The sequence below is a fragment of the Perna viridis genome, chromosome 11, assembly GCF_037379345.1.
Source record: "Perna viridis isolate PV_CMFRI_1.1 ecotype Kerala chromosome 11, ASM3737934v1, whole genome shotgun sequence".
In the NCBI taxonomy this organism is placed as follows: domain Eukaryota; kingdom Metazoa; phylum Mollusca; class Bivalvia; order Mytilida; family Mytilidae; genus Perna; species Perna viridis.
Genome location: NC_142455.1, coordinates 28,484,596 through 28,508,935, shown reverse-complemented (window position 1 = coordinate 28,508,935; position 24,340 = coordinate 28,484,596). Strand labels below are relative to the sequence as shown.

The 24,340-nt window shown below is 33.4% G+C and overlaps 1 protein-coding gene and 2 long non-coding RNA genes across 3 annotated transcripts; 1 reads left to right on the top strand and 2 right to left on the bottom strand.

The window, feature by feature from the left end:
* Positions 1 to 2,016: 2,016 nt before the first annotated feature.
* Positions 2,017 to 10,988, top strand: LOC148603612 (uncharacterized). The gene is made up of 3 exons (XR_015916541.1): positions 2,017 to 2,317; positions 7,623 to 7,721; positions 10,289 to 10,988. It is a non-coding gene; the product is annotated as an uncharacterized LOC148603612 (long non-coding RNA).
* LOC148603613 (uncharacterized) lies at positions 4,229 to 6,614 on the bottom strand. Its single transcript, XM_088553251.1, has 3 exons — positions 6,580 to 6,614; positions 5,329 to 5,915; positions 4,229 to 4,548 (listed from the first exon to the last, which is right to left on the bottom strand). Exons 1-3 carry the CDS (start codon positions 6,612 to 6,614, stop codon positions 4,229 to 4,231), a joined length of 942 nt encoding a protein of 313 aa, XP_088409377.1.
* Positions 10,989 to 13,945: 2,957 nt separating the features above from the next.
* On the bottom strand, positions 13,946 to 15,375 carry LOC148603611 (uncharacterized). The gene is made up of 3 exons (XR_015916662.1): positions 15,319 to 15,375; positions 14,949 to 15,002; positions 13,946 to 14,005 (listed from the first exon to the last, which is right to left on the bottom strand). It is a non-coding gene; the product is annotated as an uncharacterized LOC148603611 (long non-coding RNA).
* Positions 15,376 to 24,340: the final 8,965 nt, after the last annotated feature.

Below are 24,340 nucleotides of genomic sequence, written 5' to 3'. Positions count from 1 at the left end.
GTATATCATCATGTTCGCTACAATCTCTGTATAGAACGTATTTGTTTCTATTTTCACGATCAGGCCATGAAATTGGATTTCGATGTAACCGAATTGTCCCTCTATGTACGCTTCGATGTTGGTATTTCAGATTTGTATATATGAAAAGACTTAACTTTTATTCCTTTAAACACCAACTTCGAGTTATGCTATATATTTCGAGATAATTTACACCTCTATAATATAGATTTTCCCATGTGACAAGAAATTTTTGTCAAACCTTAAAAGTAGTAAGGTTTGTGAAACGAAATGGAACGTTAAAATCCCATTGTCATGTAGTTTGAAAATGAAATGCAAAAGTATTGACACTAGTAAACGCGATTGTTTAGAAGAATTTGTTTAGTAGACAAAATATTTTTTATTCACTTGAAACAGACACATACGCTAAACATATAAATGTAGATATAAATATAAATGTCTGAACATGTTTTATCTTAACAAAATACATTATCCTTTGTGTTGCTATCATTAGTTATGTCGACAAAAAGCTCTAGAGTGCTTATGCTTAGTGTATTATTTAGTACAGCTCTGCCTAAAAACTAGGCAGAGCTTCTAACTGGTGATTCATGAATTTTTTAAACCAAAATGTATTTTATAGCAAATCCTTCTGTAAGCCCCATAGAAACAGTATTGGGAAATATAAGTGCAAATAAAAGTAGTTCACTGGACATATTAAAACTTATAATTTGGTTATTTTCTACAATAGAAAAACAGCAGGACAATTTCCAACCACTATAATCAGTCAAAAAATATTTCAAGAAAGAAGGAGATCCCCAATATTTTTAAATCGGAAATTCTTCACTAGACCGCCTCATAGAAACGGTATTCAAAATTAAAATTGCAAATTAAAGTTGTCCATTGGAAATATTAAGTCTTAGATTTTGGTTATATTCTACTACAAAAAGTACAGGAAAATTACCAACCAGAATGCTTTCACTTTAGCCAAAGAAAAAAATGTCACGATAAGTACTAGATCTAAGGACACGTAAACAGGGACAGTTGTTTTAGGACCCAACAATTGTATTTATACAGTTTCATTGATTTCATAAAATATGATGAATCACCTTTTGCCTGTTTTTTTAGGCAGAACCATGCTTAAGTGTTCACCGTTTATAAGTCAGGAGTTCTGTTTCAAATAAGATTATCTAATTCTGTCTGACCTTGAGCAAGGCCATTCTTCTGGACAACAGAGATAAGCATTCTTATGTATTAATTTTAACCTGTTTTCTATAAACAATTTGTATGAAAATGATGAAATGATAGAGGTACCATGGTATAAAGAGGAAATGTACTTTTATCCACAAAGAACATTTTTAAGTTATGTTTATAACAATTAAAAAACGAAGAAATCTTTTTTAAACATATCCCTCCTGTCAATATGATTTAAGTGTATCGTGTACAAAAATTGACTTTCAAAGTGATGAATTCAAATTTAACATTACATAACCCGGTACGAAAATAATATCTGTAAAAGATGATGTAGATGTAATAGCGATATCAAGCTCCTAAATGGTATTAACTTTCCACTGACACCATATACCATCCCTCATTTCCCATTTTCCCTATCCCGACTCCCCATTGAGAATTCCCCATTGGTCCCATTTAATACTATCCTACCCCAATTTAATCTCAATTGCATTATTCTAAATATCAAATATTTAAATTATCAAATTAATTTTTCAACACTTAAACAATCAAAATCTGTACCCCTTTCCCCATTTCCAATATAACATAGAATATGAATTTTTTTTCCCTATACAAGTACTGCATCGTTTATTGTCAAAACCTGCGATATTTCCTTTATTTTTCATCACTGTGATAAAAGAAAGACAACTCTGGTGTATTCCGTTGTTCAAAAATTATTTTGTATATGTTAATAGTGTAAGATACGTACATACGTATATAAAAAAGTTAGTCTCTCAGTAGTTTAAGATGAGTCATTGAAAAAAAAATTTGGCTTATTTTCCTACAGATGAAATGGAATTTTGCAATACAGAATGGAGTCACCGTCAACTCAGAAATCTGGTACCGATGGCTTCCTTTTGTGTGTTTTCCAGGGATCATTGTTTGATTGGTATACGACCAAGTCTTACGAACAAAAAAATTCTAAATTGATTTTTTTAATGTAACTAGATTGGTCACGTGGTAATTAGGAAATAGACAACTGGTTGACTCAGAGTCTGAATATTGTGTCAGAGTGAGCTGACATACCTCCAGTGTGATGGTTCTCCTGTAATCCAGCACATGAAAGATATCTCAGTCGCCTATACAAAGCAGGGTAGGTATGATCGATCAAATATCCCCACCAATTAATTCATGAGAAATGCGTTATTGAACGTTTAACAACTACCAATCAGTCATTTTTATTTGATTGTACGATGCAAGGTACATAGATGAGAGTTTATACAATTTTTATCAGCATCTTCGTAAAATTTCAATGCTGATAGTTACTAAATAAAATCATCGAACGGTTGTGTGTCGATTACCCGTTCGGATTGTTAAGCAAGGGATCGTTGTATCCTAGAATGTAGGTTGATTCAGATTGTAATCATGGATAAGTTAAATGGGTAGGAAGTTTCACAAAGCAAAACACAAACTTTATCATTTCTGAGTATGGAAATAATTTCTGGACAAGGGGGGGGGCATATCTTATTCGTTACTTTTCCTAAACTGCTGAATGGAATAAAATGAAACATACACATAATTTTTATTACATCTTACCAATGTGCACCACTTCATTTTTTTATCTACATTTATAAACTTCAGCTGCAATCATTTCATTCGAAATTTGAAGAAATAAGATCAAAAATAAAGAATACTGTAATCCCACTTCAGTTTATCGCTTGTAGTTAATGATAATTCTTTAACACAAGTATTTAAGTATTCTTATCCACACATACACTTTTTTGGTTACTCATCCTAATATTTATGCCCAAATATCAAAAAAGGCAAATATTACATAACCTGACAACTTATATCTCAACTAACAATCATTTGACTAGAGATCCCTTATCAGATTAAATGTAAAAGTCATTCGAAGACTAACACATTCGTTTGTGAGTGAATTATAACTGATTTTTAAATGATTATTTTTAAAAGCTTACGGCAGGATGTAGATGTTAGTAGAGCTTAAAGATGCAGACATGTCTAAGGATAATATAAATTGTTCGTTCTAAGTACTCCCAAATCATTTTTTTCAGATTTCATTAGAAATACCACTCCTTGGAATACAATATGTTCTATAACATAATTGTATATTGTCAAACCAAGTAAATTAAGCCAAAACTCCCTTGTTATACGCGTTGATGATTGAAAGTATATTTGTTTAAGAATAAGGCTTTATTAATTTTACTGTAATATATAGATATGAAGGCACATAAGCCGTAGTTTCCTGAGATAAAAATATTCATATAATATATAAAATGGAAAATGCTTTGGTAATTACTTATTTCACAATTTAAAGAACATGGCATTTGACATTCTAGGTCTTCAAATTGAGATTGAAACAAAACTAACTGCTATGCATAATCCTTATAAGAATGTCATTTTTGGCACATTTACTTTTAATATCTTTTTCGGGTTGAAAGGATTGTAGAATCTTGTTGTCATTTTGCAATATGTCCGCGTTATATCACTTCCGGCCGATGGGTATATGGAACGCATCATTTTACACCACATTGACTTGCACGTGTGTATTATTTTACAATGTTCCGTTTTCGCTGCAGCTAATCATTATACGTTTCAAATGTAGATATTTCATGCAAGTTGATAAACGTCATAGTTCTTTTCCTAAACACAATGCAAAGATGTTGTCAAATAAAACATTTTATTATATAAAGGATTTTGGAAAAATGTTAAAAATTTTACTCATGATGTCCATCTTTAAGGGATAGATATTGTGTTAATGGTAGTAACACAATAACAGACGGAACATGAGGTATCTTTTTTACAAATCAAAGGCGTAAAACTAAACATTCAAGAAATGAATTATATAAACAGTGATTAGGAAGCTGATGATAAAACAAGTGAAATATATATATTGTGGACACGTTTGAACGAACTCATAACCAATTTTTGCTTCTATTTTTGTTTCAGTTTGTAAATATACTATTGTTTATTTAACCTGAGATTCATTTTAACTTTAAGTAAAAAGTGAGTAGAATTTCCTATGACGTCTTGTTTAACTATATTAACGACTAAAATTTGTTTTTGAAAGATCCAGTTTCTGAATATACAGCTCTTCAATTTTATCCGCTAGACTTCTTTCGTCCGACTCGTTAAGTGCTGTGGTTAAGCGTTGAATTTTTGACGTCGTTTTTTCGTCTTGTCCTATTTCAAGAGCACTGCTTAACAATTTATGATATTTTCTCGTTGTTGTATATGGTGCATATTCGTTTAGTATCTGCTCATACTTCGCAGTGGTCATTTTCAAGTTAATTACTACCCTGTAGATTGAATCAGGATTAAGGTAATCAACCACTGCGAGTAGTCCCTTGTCCGATAGGAATGCTGAAAAAAATTGAAATAATCAATGAAATTCAATGAGGAACGGTGAATAACCACAATATGATATTATATCGAGTGCCGCTGAGAGCAAGGATTTAACAAGTGTGCGGAACATGTTCAGTGTACGAAATAAATCTGAAACCGTCCAAGATTTTGTCATTTCACGATAACCTTATGATGTTATGCAAACTTTTCAATAATCAAATAAATTTGAAATTTTGTGATCTGGCGATTGACATCTATATCATCCATGAAGTCTAATCAAGATAACGTCAGAAGAAAAACTAATATCGAAATTTTATTGACAGAAGTCTAATCGCGAAAATGCAGAATTACTTTACATATAAATTATCGACATAATAAACAGAAGCATTAAACCGTTTAAACTGACTATGTGATAACTAGTTATTGATATTGCAAAGGTTGAATTTAAACATCCAGAAAAGAGGACAAACGAAAACTAGAAAAAAAATGACAGAAGCAATCGCTACTGTAAAGTGGTTATCTCCATTTTAATAGAAAAACAGACGCATTTGATTTATATAGATTAACAGGGTAGCTAGAGTACAACCAATGAGACCGTTTCGTGTCATATTTTTCTAAAATCATCTGGCATCTTATTTGTGTAATGATTTTTGATGACATACATTCTAGACTTTCATGGCATATGGTGTATTCGTTTGTCTTCATTGTATTGCATTTAAAGAAGATAGTATGAAACAGCGTTCAACGATCTTAATCTGTTTTGTTTGATTGCTAGTATTATTAAATCAAAATTCTTACTCTCGTCGAAAGTTGGTTGAGCAGAGACTTCTTTTTTCTCTTCTGTTAGAATTTTTTCTTTTCGTCCTACAGGGGCACTCTTTGAAGTGGTCTTTCCTTTACTGCTCCAGGGATCATAATGTACTACATGAAACTCTTTTTTCTTTACGCCATTGTCTTCTGCGAAAGATATAATGCCATAAGCGGGGTTTTCAATTCCAGTGTATCTTTCAACGGGAAAGATTATGAAGTTGTCTGCTGCTAGTGGAAAGAAAGTAAGGAAATAGTAAGGTTTTCCAATGTGTTTGTTGAGAGGAAATCTTCCACCAACACTAACACGGATTCGCTGATTAACAGGAAAAAAGAAATCTGGACTTGGACACTGTTGGACTAACTCATATCCAAGTTTTCTTCTATGAACGATGGCATCATCGAAATTTTGTATATTGGCGCATTCAAGCATTACTGACAAGCTGTTAGGTTTTCGATGTCTGGTAAAGAACATGATTTTACAACACATCTTGTCACCAACAGCTACCTCAATTTCGGTCGGTAACAATGCTTTTATTTTGTCAAACATTTCTGCACGAACCTTTAAAATAACATACCTAAAACAAATCGTAATAAAAACAGTATAAAATTGTAAAATTACGGGCATTTACATATTATATCAATTCACGAACGATGGCATCATCGAAACTTCGTACACTGGCGCACTCTAGCATTACTGATCATTAGCTGTTAGGTTTTCTACACAGGCAAATATCTTTCTCGTGAAATTTATGAAAAATTCACATGAAATTAACATGATTTTTCATGTGAAATTCACTAAACACAAATTTCATGTGAACATTTCGTGTGAATTTCATGTGAAGGCTCCATTCACCCGAATTTCACGTGAATTCTGTCACTTAATTTATTTTATTTAACTCAGGTGAAAATCATGTGAAATTCTTCTCCCGAGTTTTATGGGGGATAGACACGTTTGAATGTGCCTATTTGGGGGAATCCGGCAAGATGGGTTGTCAGGATCTTATTGTTTTGCGTTGGACCATATGTTATACTTTTTAGTGGTACCACAGGAACGTGGGTTTAAATTAAAGTATATATGTTACCAGAATGGCTGGTACCAGTGGGAATTTTTCTTCCACTGTTACAGGGATTAATATTTACACATGGCTTATCGTATGTGAGGATCGGCCTTCCTGTTCACTCAGTAATGCACTTCCTTTATCGCTGTTACCAGCGGAACTCCTACCTTAGCTATTTAACTTCTCCGTAGTTTTTACCATCTTGCTAGATGGCATCTTTCCGCTTTCTGCAATTGTTTTGTAATTATAACATTTCAAATTTTATTTAATTTTTTTATAAGGCGCTTGATGAATAAATCAGAAAAATAAATATTTTGGTTATTCGAACATTTTTCAATGAACAAAATTTAATGAGGAAACATTAGCCTTGTCGAGACTATTGTATTTGAATTACTCCGCGCGTCTTTATTCGGTTGTTGTTACAAAAGAAAAAATGTAATAAAAAGAATTCGTTTTAAATAATTGTTCCAAATTTATTGATTAATTTTGCATTGGTGCAATTAATTTTTACCTTGCGTATTCAATATAATCAGTGTAGATTGTGTTAAATGTGCGAAGCAAAAATGTGCATATGCCAATGAAAAAATGTAATGTAAATGTTACTCTCTAATTATGATATATGATTGTGAATCTTCTGAACAAATATCGAGAAATTTAAATTTCCGCTATTTTTACTTCCTTGAACAAATCTTACCTTACGATCAGGAGACTTGCAACACTCGGAAAAAAACAAAAATTTTGATTTAAATTTTATGGTACATTTTATAACAGTTATTCGATGCATAGTCACAAACGACGGAACTTATGTTATGCATATGTCAAGAATGAAAATATAAACTTTCCCCAAATACAATAATTTAGATTTTATAATTAAAAGTAACTCGATCTACAAACTATGACTAAATATGTGACATACTCTAAACGTAACTTCTGTATCTTCTATTACTGCCTGTGGCGGAAACTCTACTCTTATTCTGTTGTCCGCGTCAGAAACGTATTCAAGGCCATCAATTGTAATTGTTCTCTTGTCGTCTTTCGGTTTTGACATTATAAAAAACGATTCTATCTGGTTGGTGTTGAATGTTACAATATCCTCCTGTTTATAAAAATAGCATGACTTATCTTAAAATTTAATTGCAATCCAATTGAAAACATGAAAATAGAAAAAATATCTGGCAAAAGTTAATCTCATGAAAAAATAATAATACTTTGCAAATTTTTCAGGACATGTTTTGGAGAAGTATGGACATGTATATCTTTATATCCTTCTTCAGCATAAAACTAACGAAGATCAAAACATTGATTCTGACGCTGAATCACGCTGTGAGTGATTGTACCTTTATTAAAGGCACACATAAGCAAATGATAAGGAATCTGAATGAGAACGAGAATTAAATGTGAAAAAAAAATTGAGAAAGGCCAAATTATAGTGGTATGGCGTATTGATGTATAGCATATAGTGCTGTACCAGCTTTAGACCAGGTCCTTACAAAGAATTATTTTTTCTCGTTGATTCCATCTGGAGAAATTGTTTTTGTTTTTTGTTTTGTTTTTTGTTTTTTGTTTTTTTTTTTTTTCATCCAAAAGCTTTCCCAAGACACTCCTTTACTTTTTGACCAGTTGTTTTTATGATCTATGATCGTGACAACAATGTTGTGGAGATCCTCCTGGGTGTGTCCGGCAGATCAAAGATGGCACTTGAGAAGGTATATGGCGTTTTCGGTTTTGCAAGTCACGTTGCAAAAAAATGGCGTATTCCTTTCCAGTGCAGTAGCTTTTAAACATTTGGGTGTGCAGTATCTGGGTACAGATCTAACATCTTTTATCTCCACATAGTTGACACTGACCGTTTTATTTTGTTTGGGCTGAGATGAAATCTCTGCTCTTACTAGGACATCTCTTAGACTCCTCCTAGATCTACCGAATGCCAGAACAGGTGCCGCAGGAAAGACCTTGGGAGCTTAGGATGTTTTTGAATGGCTTCCCAATTCGAAAGAAGTAGCTGCTAGAGTTTCCCAAGGTTGGTTGGTAAGTCATCACAAAAGGAACCCTTTTATTCTTTGTCTTGGGTTTGTACTCGAGGAGATCATTTCGGATGATGTTGTAAGCACGTTCAAATCCATGATCTGTGTCTGTTGATTTGTAGCCATGCGATAACAAATGTACCGTCTCGTACTGACGTAGTAGTATACAAAAATGTAATTTTATTGTCAGAAATTTCATGGGTGAATTGATTGATGGATGAGCGGTGTTGGCATGTGCGATAAAACTTCCTAAATTTTGTTAAGACTCATTCCATTTCATGTCGACATCATCGATGAATCGAAACCAAGAGAGGGGTTTCGATAAAGATGTTGAAATTATTTTATTTTCTAATCAACCCATGTAGATGTTTGCATATGAAGGAGCCATTTTCGTCCCCAAAGCTGTATCGTTGATCTGGAGGTAGTGTTCGTCGATGAAAGTAAAGTTGTTACACTTTAAAACTAAAGTGAGTAAATTTACTAGGCAGTCAGTAGGGGAGTCCAAAATATCTCGTGAGTTCCAAGCTTTTCTACAAGCTTCTTTACCGTCATCGTGTGGGGTATTAGTATAGAGTGAAGTGACATCAAGGGACACCAGAAGTGTTTCAGGAGGTAAAGGATTCATTGATTCATTTTTCTCAAATAATCGGTGATCCAGGAGCTTTTGAACAAGGGGTCGGAGATGGAAATCAACAAATTCAGAATTTTTTCCTGTCGAGTGACTATTAGCAGAAACTATTGACCGCCCAGGAATATCTTTTTTGTGGACTTTAGGCAGAAGATAAAAATGTCCAGGTCTTGGATCCTCAGGTTTTAGGTATGCTAACTGTTTTTCAGTAATGCTTCCTTGCACATTTTGTTGAAGTGATTTTTTTACTAAAAGATTTAGTATAGCAGGGGCACTGGACAGTTTTTTTATAAAATTTTTCATCCGAAAGACACTGCCTCTGAAATGTAGTTAGGTTTATCCATGACTACTAGGGCACTGCCCTTGTCTGCTGGTTTTTTACGATATCGTCACGGTTTTTTTTTTTCAACGATTGTACTCATGATGTTGGATAAGTGCTTGACATCTGATTGTATTTTGTCAATAATGTTTTCTAGCGTGGCATATTTATTCGGTTTAGGAGCCCAAGGATTTTTCGCAGCTACTTCATTCGAATTTGAAAACCATTAAAACACATCCTAAGCTTTCCAAAGTAATTCCTGGGGCGCCTGTTCTGGCATTTCGTAGACTTAGGAATCTAAGAGATGTCCTGGTAAGAACAGAGATTTCATCTCAGCCCAAACAAAATAAAACGGGCCAGTGTCAACCATGTGGTAATAAAAGATGTAAGACACCTGTACCCAGATACTGCACACCAAAACGTTTAAAAGCTACTGCAATGGAAAGTAATACGCAATTTTTTTTTTTTGCAACGTGACTTGCAAAACCGAAAAAAACATATACCTTCTCCAGTGCCGATCTGTGCGTTTACGAAACAGAACAACCACTATATGCTACACATCAATACGCCGAACTATAAATTGACTTTCTATATATCACTCTTAATTATCCTAAGATACATGTAGATTTAAATGCTATTCCTTCAGATCAACAGGATTATCAACTCTGTCTGTATGCACAGAGGTAGATTCATAATGTATTTACTGAGTGAAAACATATAACGTAATCTTACTTGCTGTCCGTTCTTATTGTATTTTGCTTCAACTGTTGTCCAATTGTTTTTATATTTGACATGTGCATGAAAGTGAAGAAACAGTTCTTTCATACTTGAACCCGGAATGTGAACGAATATCTTGCTACTAGAATTCCTAGCATTTAGAAAATTCAAACATGTGAATTGATCATCTTTTTTTTTGCAGAACCACAACATATCAGACGATAAATATTTGTTTCGAACTTTTGTTCTTGGGAAAATTTGTAATCCCTCAGAAATGATCCACGTTGTTCTTCTGTCCACACTTCTGATTTGAAATAGTTCTCTTTCGGAAGAAGGCGATTGGGGAAAAATATTTCTATTCCATTGCCGGCCTTATTGGCCCTGAGGTCTTCCCTTTCAAGTAATAAAATGATGTTGATAATGGAAATATAATCAGTTTTCACAATGGATGCTCAAAAAGGAAAAACTAATATAATGTTAATATATGTTAATATAAACAAAGAAGACTTCTTACGGAAATGTTAGGTGCACTTTCTTTGAAAGAAATAGATGTCTCTGTGATGCAAAACTAGGGTGAATTTACCGTAACTGCTTATAGGGTAAAGCGGTAATCAAAAGAATGGAATCCAGGGACAAAGACCAGACATGGAAAGCAGACACACACAACAAAGAACATAGACTAACTAAAATCATACATACAAGGTAACAAAAGCAAATGAGCAACTCGGACTCCACTAAAAACTGGGAGCATCGAAAATCGAGTGTACGTTTTTATGGCACTTTAAGCTGAAAAAAAATATTCAACTTCTAATTTCTACCTTTACCAATGCTAAAATTGAGAATTTGGCTAAAAAGTGAGAATCACATTCAAAAATTATAATGTGGTAATTAATTTATGGGTTCTTGGCACATTTCATATGATCAGATGTTGGTTATTCACGATAACTAATTGATTATCCTATTAATTATAAATATTTCCTACATTATTCATTGCCTTTTTCAACAAAAAGTTTCAATTTTGTGAACGTTTTGGAGGCAGAAAGTTCGAGAGTGCAATTACCAAATTTACTTCACATTGTGAATTATCGAAAATTTTTACACTGGAAACATTTGGTAAATCACTGTAATCTATATGAATAAAAGTAATTTCACTAGTTTCATCCTTCAACAAAAATAGTATGTTACTATTCCTGAAACAATAATTTTTTTTAATAATAACAAAAGTATCAGCATATCAATCACACTGCAAAAGTTTGGAAATGTACCAAATACTAAATGGAGTTTTCGTAATATTGTCGCAAATAACTTAATAAGACAACAAAAGAAACGATAAGAAAATAAAATAATCAATGAATAAAATTTGGAATGTTTTATTTTCGTCCGGCAATTGAGTTTGAGGTGAATTAAAAAAGGATTTTAGTTGTTTGACGTAGTTGTCTGGCACGTTCCCACTTAATGAGTATAAACAAACCGTTGGCATTGTTTGAGGTTTGACGAAGCACGCTGAAGACACAAAACGTTTTCTAATCTACATCTCTTGCGCTTGCACAACCGCATATCCCATGTGGAAAATATGACCCGAGTAATAACTTATTGTCATACTTGACATTTTCAACGACAATTTTTTTTTGGAGTTTTAGTCTATTTTAAATTAAATAAAATGCTCTTACATAACTCCTATATTCGAGGTACACGATTATCCTTACTCAGGTCCGACTTAATAGATGTTAATATGTCAAGTTCAATATGAAATTCAAAATTTTCTACAAATAATTTATGAATGAAGTATGTATTTTGGTGAATTTTCGTTGCCTTAATCGAATTTTGTCGATCTCGAATGTTTGTCTGCTGCACTTGCAGCATGTTACTTGGTTAGAAATGAATGATTTTGCTATAATGTCAATGTTGGTCATTAATGTGTAACCGTGCCGTTATTTTATTTTTTTAGTTTATTTTGAATGAATGTAAACATTCTGTTAACGTGGATTTTATTATATTTTGTTGACGAGGGCTCTCAGAGCTTACTTAAGGGTGTGTTTACACAGATTGAATAATTTTTGGTGATCTCTGTAAGAATTTACTATATAATAGAGGTTATACGATGGTGCATTTTTTTCCCGGTTTCACTATATCAGTTCTTTTTTTCTGAAGTGTCAGGTCAGCTGGACGAAATTGTAATCTTACTTTTAGGTCTAAATGTCTAGACGACATTTTGATACTGTTTCGGTAAAACGTTAAAAAAAAACTAGATGTTTTATCTATTCGGCATTGTTAAACATTGTTTTTGATATGAAAAATAAATTTTTGAATTGTCTCTCTGGTTGACTAGTATGCTTCCTATAACTGGAAATTTGTTTAAGTAAAAGAATCGAAAATCGAGAATCGTATCTAATTTTATGATATTTTCATAACAGCAATGAACAAACACGCTTTAATATTCTCTGTCGCTGTTATATAGAAGAAAAAATACTAAGTTTGAAACATTTCAACATTAATTTTATCCAACTTTACTAAGCTTGCAATAGCCCAAAGCAAGGCAAGGTAAATGTCTATGTTTTAATAGTCAAGAAAACTCGATTTTTTCGTTTAAGATGAACCTATAAGCTTAGTTTACTTTTTTCGAACCTTAATCTGTATTGATATTTTAACTATAGTGTTCATTTTCAAGGTTTTGTTTTTAAATAAGGGTAACAACAAAATTAAAGAAACCAATTAATCCTATCCATAATCAAGACAAGTCTGACAAAATAGATATAACATCGCTTGAGTAGTTGGTCCTAACTTGGTACAGGCATTTTAAAGGAAATATGGGGTAACACTTTTACAGCGCGCTAAACCAAGTAACATACATTTATTATATAGTGATGAGGGGAACAGTAGTTTTTTATTCCTAGGTTCTTTTGTTACGTAAAACTATTAGTCGCTAACTCGAGGAATTTTTTTTTCTCCGAATAAATGATCAACAAATGTGTTATTGTTCTAAATCATAATATTGTATACATAATATAGAATCGAACTATTGCGCGACCATGATTGTTTACCGGATTTTAATATTGTTAAAAAAAACAACGAGAACATCTGATAAGATTAGCAAATGAGAATCGAAAAAATAAAGCTGCGAAACATCAGTAGTGAACAATTGCCCCAGTAAACAACTTTTGACCGGGTAACATGCCAGTAAAGTTCTTTCGGAAATTGTACAATTCAATTACTCAAGTGGTATAAAAATAAATTAGAACATTGAGAATTTCAAGTGATACCCTGCCACGTATTGTGAAAAATAGGGGATGTAAAAATGTTCAAAATGGACAAACTCAAAAACTACATTTTGTAAAGAGGGTTATCTTTCCCAGCTGTCATAATACTTGAAGGACAATGCATTCTGATATTTGTAAGTATGTACTCACGATTGTTTTTTTTATTTGAGTTTGACGTCTTGACTCCTGTTTCTTTATAACGTCGTCGATTAAATTTTTACGCTCCTGTTGTGGACTTTACAAAAAAATGGAAAGATATGTTTATCTCCTGTGGTGACCATATTCGTCGATTTTAATCGTTCACAAATTATGAAATCGACAAATCCGATAATATATCGCCTCTGTAATACGATTTTAGCGTACTACATAGGAACAAACAGAAATAAAATATTCTTGTCAAACCGTTAGGCTGTGATATCGAAACTCACACGTAAAAGCAGTTGTAAAATGTGTTTACACTTATTGAAGACCTTTTCATGATCTCTTAAAGTATTTACTATTTTGTATTTAGGCTATACGCTGGTGTTTGTTACGTTTCACCATATCCGATCTTTTTCTATTATATTAATTTTCCAAATTAAACATTTGCATGAAACTTTTACCTCGAGCTGTTTTGGCAATCAAAAGGTACGTCTAAATGAGTATTTTCCTTTGTCTCTAGTCTAAAACGACAAACAATGCACTCAAAGTGTCAATTTAGAAAAAAAAAATTAAAAAGAACCTAGATTTATTGTAAGTGTGACTTCTATTCATGAAAATTATAGACTTCACGAAAAGGTGTAGAATCAAATGAAAAAAGGGGAATCTGAAAATGTGTTTCTATCTACATAAGTAATCAAGGTAACCAAGATTCGTTCAGTAATCTTAGGAATATTTTCATTGGATTAAGAAAATATCGGAAGATTTGATTACTGAATTATTTTCAAATATAAGACTTAAGCTTTAACAATAAATCATAAAAGTATAGACTTATTCTAGATATATTTGCTGTTTGATTAATAAATGATCGACACCTAATGGTTGATATTTCATCATACCTGAGTATCCGAATAACTCATGCATCGAGTGAGACAGACATGATGAGGCATTCTCTTATGTGTTACATATATTTTCAGGAAAAAAATCAATAACATTAGATGCATTTGTTTGAGGTTAACAGTCGTCATCCTATTTCTGATAAACCAGATGCAATAATTGTTCGTCATCATAAACTCGTGGATCGTTATGATGTATCCATCAGCATCATGAAGACTGATTTATTCAACGGGTTATAGTTTTCCTTTCCTCATTTATCTACCCCGGACTTGACCTTTTATGAGCAACTCTGCGGGTGTTTCTAAAAAAACAGAGGACGCTTACCCTGCCGATGCACCTTGTCCATGCTCCCAGTTTTTTTGTGGAGTCCGAGTTGCTCATTTACTTTTGTTACTTTGTAGGTATGATTTTAGTTACTTTATGTTCTTTGTTGTGTATGTTTGTTTTCCATGTCTGGTCTTTGTCCCTGGATTATATTCTTTTGATTACCGCTATAACCTTGGTTCCCTTGATTACTCTCTCTAATATGTTTGGCGCCATTGAAACATTCCTTTCTTAAAATTAGCATACCTTTGGCTGGTACAGTCAAGTGTTTCTAAGTAATTTGAATCCCTGGTCTTTGTTCTTAAATAGACAAACCATATGTTACACTGATAGTTCGAATTCTAAATGCCATCGAATACATTTAACGTTAAAACAGATATCTGTTACATGCATGGCATCCTTGTGTGCAAAACCATCTGTATAAAACATGCAGTTATTCAAGACGACTTCGTATCAAGACGAATATGTAGCAGTAGCAAAGCGATGTTTTTTTCTTTTTTAATAAGGTTTTGTTTACTTATGATATACTCTGTAGCAGGCATAAATGAATGTTGGTCTTGGTTGTTACAAACACTGAAAAATATTTTTTTTAAATAAAAAGTTATTTCTTTCTTACCTTGCAGATGTAACGTCTGGTTTCTCTCCGCATTTTCTGTAATTCAATTCTGCTAGGCAAATCCTCGTTCGTGGAAAGTCTAGAAAACCTATTGGATATGTGAAACTCTATGAATCATTTGCCATAAATTTCATGTTTTTATCAACAACTTATGGAGGTAGACCAAAGGTAAGGGACACAACTCTTACTAATCATTGGAACGTTTGTATTCAGCATTTTACATTAATCTCATGTAAGCATCAAAGTAACTTGGACTGATTTCATTCTGTTTCAAACAAAAGCTTGACAGGTTTTGATAGAATTGAATATGATACAAACATATCACTGTTTTCAAGAGTTTTGTCCCTGACCCTAGGTCTACCCCTATAACTTAAATAATCAATACATTAATAAACAGTTTGACAATTGGTTTATTTTTTCAATGACAGCTCTTAACAAGAAAACCATTTAAACTCCCTGTTATGTAATGTATCCTTTTTGTCTTCTTTATTTTAATGACGCATACACCAAACACGTTTTGGTTAATCTTTTTTTTATAATTTATACTTTTTTATTCTGAAAAAGTAACGTGTGTGTGTGGGGGGGGGAGGGGATTGGATGCATGGTTGGTTGATGTGGTGTGTATGTATGTTAAAATCAACAAATTCACGTCCCTTGTAGCTTTTTATGTTATTTCATATACATTACATTTTGATTTAAGTATTCAATTGTTATTTGAATAAATTTTACGTTAAGAATGAATCGGGCTTGATATGGTCCGCTTATATATATATAGTTTAAATCATTTATTGTGTATAGGTGGCCAAAGTCATTCTATTGACCAGCATGTCAGTGTGAATAGCGTTTACCTTTAATAATATGAAACATCTAAAAACATTATCCCGACACCAACAGTCAGGCTAGTTTTTGATATATTTTTTCATAAAATTGAGGTAACTTTCTCATATCTAGGGGATGATATGCCAGCAAATTCCTCAAGATATACAGATTAGTTTGTAGTCAGAGGGGAAATTGAGGCCATATTTGTTGAAATGTAATAATATACAATAACAAAATAATTGAAGGTTAGACAATGATTTAACTAAATATTACACCTCTGCTAATATGGATTGGTCTACAAAGCAGATAAAATGAGTGATAATTTCACAGATATTTTAGAATGGAACATATTCCTGTGAATTCCTATACTATGTATTTGTTTTCTAGATTGTATATGAAGATCGTCTTCGTTTCCTGTGTTCACGTTCACTTGTATTTGGATGCATCTGCCTTCTTTTTTGTAAATATATATTACCAGGCATAGTCGTGATTACCATTAAATACTACAATATTATCGTACAAACTTGATTCAAACGAGGCCACAGCTGTATGCATATTACTAAAGAGGGTGGAGTTTTGCCATGTAGGGTATTTACAAAAAAAATATCAAACTTATAAAATCTAGGCAGTATTCTGAAGAATTAGACAAAAAGAAAGTCCATATAACAAATGACAAAATCAGGGTGAAAACAGGGAAAAGTTGGAACCACCACATTGGTCCTGACTTGGTGCAGGAATTTCAAAATGAAAGGTAGGTGAAATCAGCTTTTAAAGCGCACAAAACATCCCGCTTCCATTACGGTTCGTTGTTTCCAGTATCAGAACAGATGGACAGCATAAAATTATCAGCAGTAAAAATCGGTAAAATCAGTAGTCGAAACGGTACATAAGATATGAACAATATGTTAAAATAAAAAAGATCTAAATGCAATAAAATTTATGTAAATTCAAGCCACAATTCTTGATTTTGTGGGACTTTGTATACCTGTACATATAAAACTGATGGCATAAAGAGATCTATTAATTAAATCAATTAGAGTTTGGTCCATGCTTCTAGCACAAATTCACACCATAAATTTGTCACCAGTCAAAATCGCTAAAAATTCGGTAGTCGAAACAGATCAATACATATGAACAATATCTAATTGAAATTAAAAAAAACTAAATGCAATTTATGTAAATCTAAGGCACAATATTTAAACTTCGTGTGGAAGATGCGTCTAAGGACATTTTATACCTGTACACATAAAACTGATGATATACCTATCAATTAAATCAATGAGAGTTTGCCTGGGTCATGATTTATTGACCATTTACATTTATTTTCTTTGTTCGTATTATTCATGTTATCTTAATTTTTGTGTATGTTGTTGTATATGGCTATTTCTCCTGTCGAGAAGTTATCCTATATTTTTATTACAGTTCAAATTCTTGTTTCCTTGACTTCTCTTGAATACGTCATAATTGCATGTTTTTGATTTGTTCACATATGTTTAAACTATGTATTTCATTTTTGTTCCTCAATAAAAAAATGATTAATCGGAAATTACTTTGATACAAAATTCTATTTTGAGATCAAATTTCTATATTTTCTCATGCTTGTATGAAATTGAACGAATAATATAAAAACCAAATACATTTTTGAAAAATAAGTGAGATAAGAACTCAAACATAACCGGGAGGCATGAAAGACTTTTTTAACATTTTACACGTGGTCAAGTTGTAAGTTCACTGTAGTAGTGAACAATAAAAGTTGAAGCATTGCATTCCTTCGTACGTCAACACTTCGGTGGATGGTCTCGAATTATTAAACTAGAATTACTTATGATCATTTTCTTGAAATTTTAACATGTTTAATCACCCATAACTTGTGTATTTCGATTATTAATAGTAAAGAGAAAAGGAATGATGATACGGGTATTTGGCACCGGGGAAAGTTGGATGGTGAGAACTAAAATTAAGTTTAAGCAAAGGAGCAACGTGTTATATTTTGGAAGGAGGAGAGTATTTAATGCAATATATAAAACAGAGGCAGATCACTCTCACAAATGAAATGATTTTTTTTTTTCATTTATGTTTGACACTCCATATAACGTAAAGTAAGGTTTTTTTTCCAAAATTATCAAAGAGTAATCAAGGGAACCAAGGTTATAGCGGTAATCAAAGAATGCAATCCAGGGACAAAGACCAAACATGGAAAACAGACATATACAACAAAGAACATAAAGTAACTAAAAATCATACATACTAAGTAACAAAAGCTAATGAGCAACTCGGACTCCACTAAAAACTGGGAGCATGGACCAGGTGCACTGGTAGGGTAAGCGTCATCTGCTTTTCTAGAAACCCGCCGAGTTGCCCATAAAAGTCAAGTCCGGGGTAGACAAACGAGGAAAGGAAAACTATGACCCGTTGAATAAATCAGTTTTCATGGCGCAGATGGATACACCATCACGATCCACGAGTTCATGATGACGACCAGAAAACTTCAATCTTGTAGCAACATAACCCTGTTCCAGAAGCCTATTTGTTAGAGTTCTAGTGCGATACAAAACGTCTGCGTCGTTTCGGCAAGCTCTGGCATAACGTATGAGTTGTGATATGAACACTACATACACAGGTAGTGAAGGGATGTTGCCACAGATGAAAGGAAATTTGACAATTTGGAATGAAAAGTCATCACGTTTGTCGTAAAGTTTGGTCAATAGTTTTCCTTTACCATCGATTTCTAAGTGTAGGTCAAGATATTAGGCTGACCATACAGTGTCTGTAGTATCCTTCATCTCAAGTTCTTTGGGGGTAGATGCGATGTATCAAATCCCCAAAATTAGAATTGTTTAAAGATAATACATCATTTTTATAGAGGAAACTGAGATTAAAAGATCTAGCCATGCGATATTCTTTCTTTCGGATCAAATCAGCTATAAAGTCAGCCTCATAAGAGTGAAGGAATAGGTCAGCAAGTAGAAGAGCACAATTTGTTCCCATTGGAATGCCGACCGTGTGATGAAAAACACGTCCACCAAACTGGACAAATATGTTGTCGATTAGTAGACCATACCGCAGCGATAGGGATCGGGGCTGTTTTGGATTAAAGAGTTAGGTACTGCAATGCCTTACTGTTGTTACGGTAGGTAACAGTGAAATCAATGTAATGACGTTGTTTAACACCCGTCCCAGAAAAAAATGTAGCCATGGCCATATTTCTTACAGGTACATTAAGACAATCAGTAGCAAAACTTTTAACCATAAAAAGACGTTGCAGAATCTAAACATTGAGGAATACTTCAAGTCGCCTCTGATATGTGGCTGTGCTTCCTCTCTCTATAATTAAAGTGCTTATGGTCATGTCATCACTGGTGATCTAAATATCATTGAGAATGAACTCCTACGTAAGGTAGTTTCTCGTGGTCCAAAATTCAGAGAACCACAGCGTCTCATCTGGAAACTTAAGTTCAAAACCATAATGGATGCTGCTGAAGATTATGCCAGATCATGGATTTGATAAAGAGAGAAAAGGACCAAGAACCAGCAATCTGTCTTTGTCAGACTGGTTACGTACAATGCGATCGTTGGTACGGAATTGTATTGACATTCTCAAGAAATGTGTCAATAGAAAGACCCAAATCCGTATTCAACGATAGTGAGGCACTAGAATGCTTTTCCTCACTACATGAGAAATATGTTATCGTCCCTGCAGACAAAGCTTAAAAGAACATCGTATTTGTTTGTAAAGCGCAGTACCTCAATTGCCTTATTAAGTATTTGGGCATTGATAGTAACTTCCCAGGCAATGCCACATAAAACGTACTATTTTTGACAAATATGTCATCCTGAACAACCATAAGTTCTTCATGTCTTTCCTAAAAATCGGAACAAAATGTATTTATATTGGATTCCCAAACTTCATAAGCATCCATACAAACAGTTGTATATAGATGAATCTTCATCTTGCTCCAGGAAGGAGGTGTCAATTCACCTTACAAAGAGTAATCAAGGGAACCAAGGTTATAGCGGTAATCAAAAGAATGTAATCCAGGGACAAAGACCAGATGTGGAAAACAGACATACACAACAAAGAACATAAAGTACCTAAAATCATACAGACAAAGTAACAAAAGTAAATGAGCAACTCGGACTCCCCAAAAACTGGGAGCATGGACCAGGTGCACTGGTAGGGTAAGCGTCCTCTATTTTTCTAGAAACACCCGCCGAATTGCTCATAAAAAGTCAAGTCCGGGGTAGACAAACGAGGAAAGGTAAACTATGACCCGTTGAAAGATACTGTTCGCAGTGGATAATGGACAGCAAGCTAGTTGCAATACCACCTACTCGCGTAGTGGCATTAATCATATATGCTACTTAAGCATTCTAAAGATTTACTTTAAAACCTAAAATCATGCAGCTTTCCAAAAACTCCAGACTTTTCAAATCTTTACACTACGTTTCCACGTGATAAATTGAAATCTCGTTTGAAAGGACTCATTCCAAAATCTTTTTCTGTTTCGAAAAATTATGTTGTTCTTTGTTACAAATCCACATATTTTTCTAAAATATCACAGAACGGCAAAGTTTGCTATACAGAAAAGCTGGTTTGCGATATGCTTGATTTCCTCATAACATATTTGTCACATTTGAAGGAGCTATTTTTCAACAATAAGTTGGCTCTCCATTTGGCACTTACTGTGCTCCTCTCCTAGCTGCTTTGTTTGTATATTCATACGAGACTGAATTTCTTTCGAATCTTGTGAAGTATAAAAGTATATAAGATGCTTAATCCTTTAACTTTACATACAGATATATTTATGATGTATTGTCCATCAACAACTCTTCTTTTGGTAAATGGTTACCGTCAATATATCAACCAGAGCTCGAGTAAGGAGACTACAGGAACAGCTTGTTATGCGTTTTGTGGACCTACGTCACTGATTTGACAACAGTTGTCATCTCATCATTTATGATAAAAAAGACCAGTTTAATTTTAATCATAAGTGGTTCTTACCTGTGTTGCAATATACCTTCATCTTCTGCATATAATGTCTATATTTCACAATTGATTCGCTACACTAGAACAATGACTATCTACTATGATTTCCTTGAACGCCATAAATATCTACGTAACAAAATCATGTATCGGGATATGGGGAAATGCGACTCAAAAGGCCTCTAACCAAATTCTTTTTTAGATACCAGTCCTTGGTTGAAAAATACTCAGTTTCTTTTAAAATAATTAGTATTTTTTGTTTTCTGTAAATTGTTCTTTTTGTTGATGTGACCGCTAATTTACCGATTATGATGTAATAACATCCTTATGCTATTTAATCAACACTGGTATATTCCAACTGCAATGGAAGAGATGTTTAGCGCCCTCTAGATTTAACCCACCAAGTCAGGACTATTGCGATACCAGCTGCTCCGGTGATGTCATATCTATTTTGCCAGATTTATTTTGGACTTAACTTTGACTCTGGATCGGATTGATGTTAGGTAATTTTGTTATACCCTTATTTTTAAAGATGGGCAATTTAAAGTAAAGTGGCATTCATGACAAGATTGTTATATAAGAAGAAGTTTAGTCTCTTTTAAGGATTTTAGAAACTTTCTACTTTCGTCTGATCGTTTGTATTGCATAGTTCATATTCGACATAGAGTTTTTACATTTTATCAAGTAAAATATCAATATATATACATTAGGTTTAATATGAGGAAGGTGAAATCTTAAACGCTCCCGAAGAAACATATGAATCCAAACACCTAAATCTTTTTTTTTGTAATTGGAAAATGTGTAATGATCTACGGATTTTAATGTCCTTATGCATTCTCCTATTGTCATGGTCTGAAATATGTATGGGCCAAATTCCAGCTTTGGTAAGGAAATGTTTTCGGATCGAATTGTCCGGTATTGATTACGTAATTTTCGTAAACATTCGGGTGACATGTTTTGACCATCCCTATCTTAGAAAAAACTAAAAGCTCAGATTCGATTTGTATTGAATCATCGAAGCCAGTTTATGTTTCCTAGACTGGTGTGGTCCTCAATCGCCTTTACAAAGCATACGAAAATGGAGCTGCCATTATACTGTTTTTAAGCTCCCGATTTTGCATGCTCAAACCGATATTGATGCTTTTTCTGTATGCAGGACCCATGTTGATAATACAGCCATTTACGCTCCATTTGGAAACGTATTAGTTTGAGGGAAATATAGTGGTGCACAAAGTTAAAAATGCCCATGTAGGATATTGTGAGGTTGGTATTTATGTTTTGCTTGTATCAACTTTTCGTTGCTTAAGCATGTTTGATTTAACGTGAATATTAATAGTTGTTTCCTTCATTTATTTCTCGTTAAATATCGGCAAAAAAATACCAAAGCATCAGCAATGTGATGATTCAATTATGTTAAAATCCCACAACATGGCTTAAGCGTAAACATATAAAACAGAGACCATATACATGCACAATGTAGCGAACCGAAGAAAAAAGAGTACGCATAAAAACTGAAGAGAATGGAAATTAGACGTCATACAAAAACTAAAGCATTAACAATATGAAATTCCAAAAACCAAAAGTGACATCAGGTGCTCCGGGGATCCGGAAGGGTAATCTAATAATAATGTAGAAAAATGATGCGACTCTTTGTCAAACACTTTTCAAACTAGGGCTAAATCTATCATTTCAACTTAGAATCATGATATAAACGAAGTAAATAAATAGTTAATTGCGGAACATGTATCCGCAATTGACAAAATTAAATTAAGGTGACACCAAAATCTCCTTAAACATACGCCATTATCAATGTTGATTTTAAATATGATCTCCTCTCTGAGACGCACTAAAATGAGTTGAATCGAAAATAAAAATTTTAATTTTAGCTGCGCCTACGTATGGTATATTCGTTACAACTTAATATGTACGGAAAACAATATATTGAAATAAAATAAATACTTGATAGGACAACTCATCTAAGGTTATCCTGTTCTACCATGCATCGTGTACGAAGTTACAACCCTAGATTTATGTTACTAGTAGGAATAACACTGCTAGCGAAAGCTATATTTTTATAGTCTCACTGATCGAGTGGTCTAGGGCGCTGGACTTTGAAGAGACGATGTTGCCATAGATGTAACAGTGGTACGAGTTTGAGTTCCGAGGAGGTAGTCCCTGTATCAATCATGATCCAATGGAGTATTGTAGCGAATACAGTCGTTACAGTCTTAGATGTATATATATAAACTGGACAATTGACAGCGGATGTATGAGTAAAATGTACAGATTGGTGGCGCGCAGGTAAGTCAATACGTGTGCACACGATAATGAAAAAGTGCTGAATACTTTTGACTTACATAAGTTATCTGATAAGTTTACGATTTCAAATATGCAAATAGAGTAATATTATATCATATATAAGAAACAGGTGTGTTGGATTCATTTTATTGACTGAATTACGAAAAATACGGTCGTGGGGAGGTGCTTTCTATACATAGTTTGAAAACGCAGCAAATTGTAGCGACTAATAAAAGATAAAACCTATTGTTTGTCTTATCTGATTAAAGGTTGTGTATTATTTTCCCAAGAACAAGTTTATTAATATTATTTATGGTCGTGTTTTGTTTCCAGCTTTACTAGAGTATGTCATGACCTTCTTTAGTGTCTTAAACATAAACTTGAAAATGAATTACGTAACAAAACGACCACTTTTGAAAATTCTCTATTAGAGTGTGAACGTGTCATTGATTTTAGTAATCTTCTGGTTGGAATAATAAATTCATGAAATCTAGGCCACATCAAAGTTCCAACGTCATCTAGAAAGCGGGGCAAGACTAAGGCTAATCTCAATACCATATAATTTCAGATTAGCTAACAAGTATAAAATGATTAACGAGATCAAAAGCCTTGCTGAAATATCATTTACATATTTTAAGCATTCATCAATTACCAACAACTTCGTGAGTGCTGCATGTTCAACATGGATGGACTTGTCTTAAATCATACTTGTCTCCCTGTAGTCGATTTTTTATTCGCTAAATACTCATGAGCGCATAGAGATTCGAACAAACGTGTCTCTCACACGAACTGAATTAGGACGATAGTAAGAAGGCATGTTTGTTGATCCCCTATATGCATAGTGGGTACTCTTATAAACATTGTGTTTATAGTAAAACACCAGAAAATATACTTTTGTTTATTATAAAAGTGACTGAATGA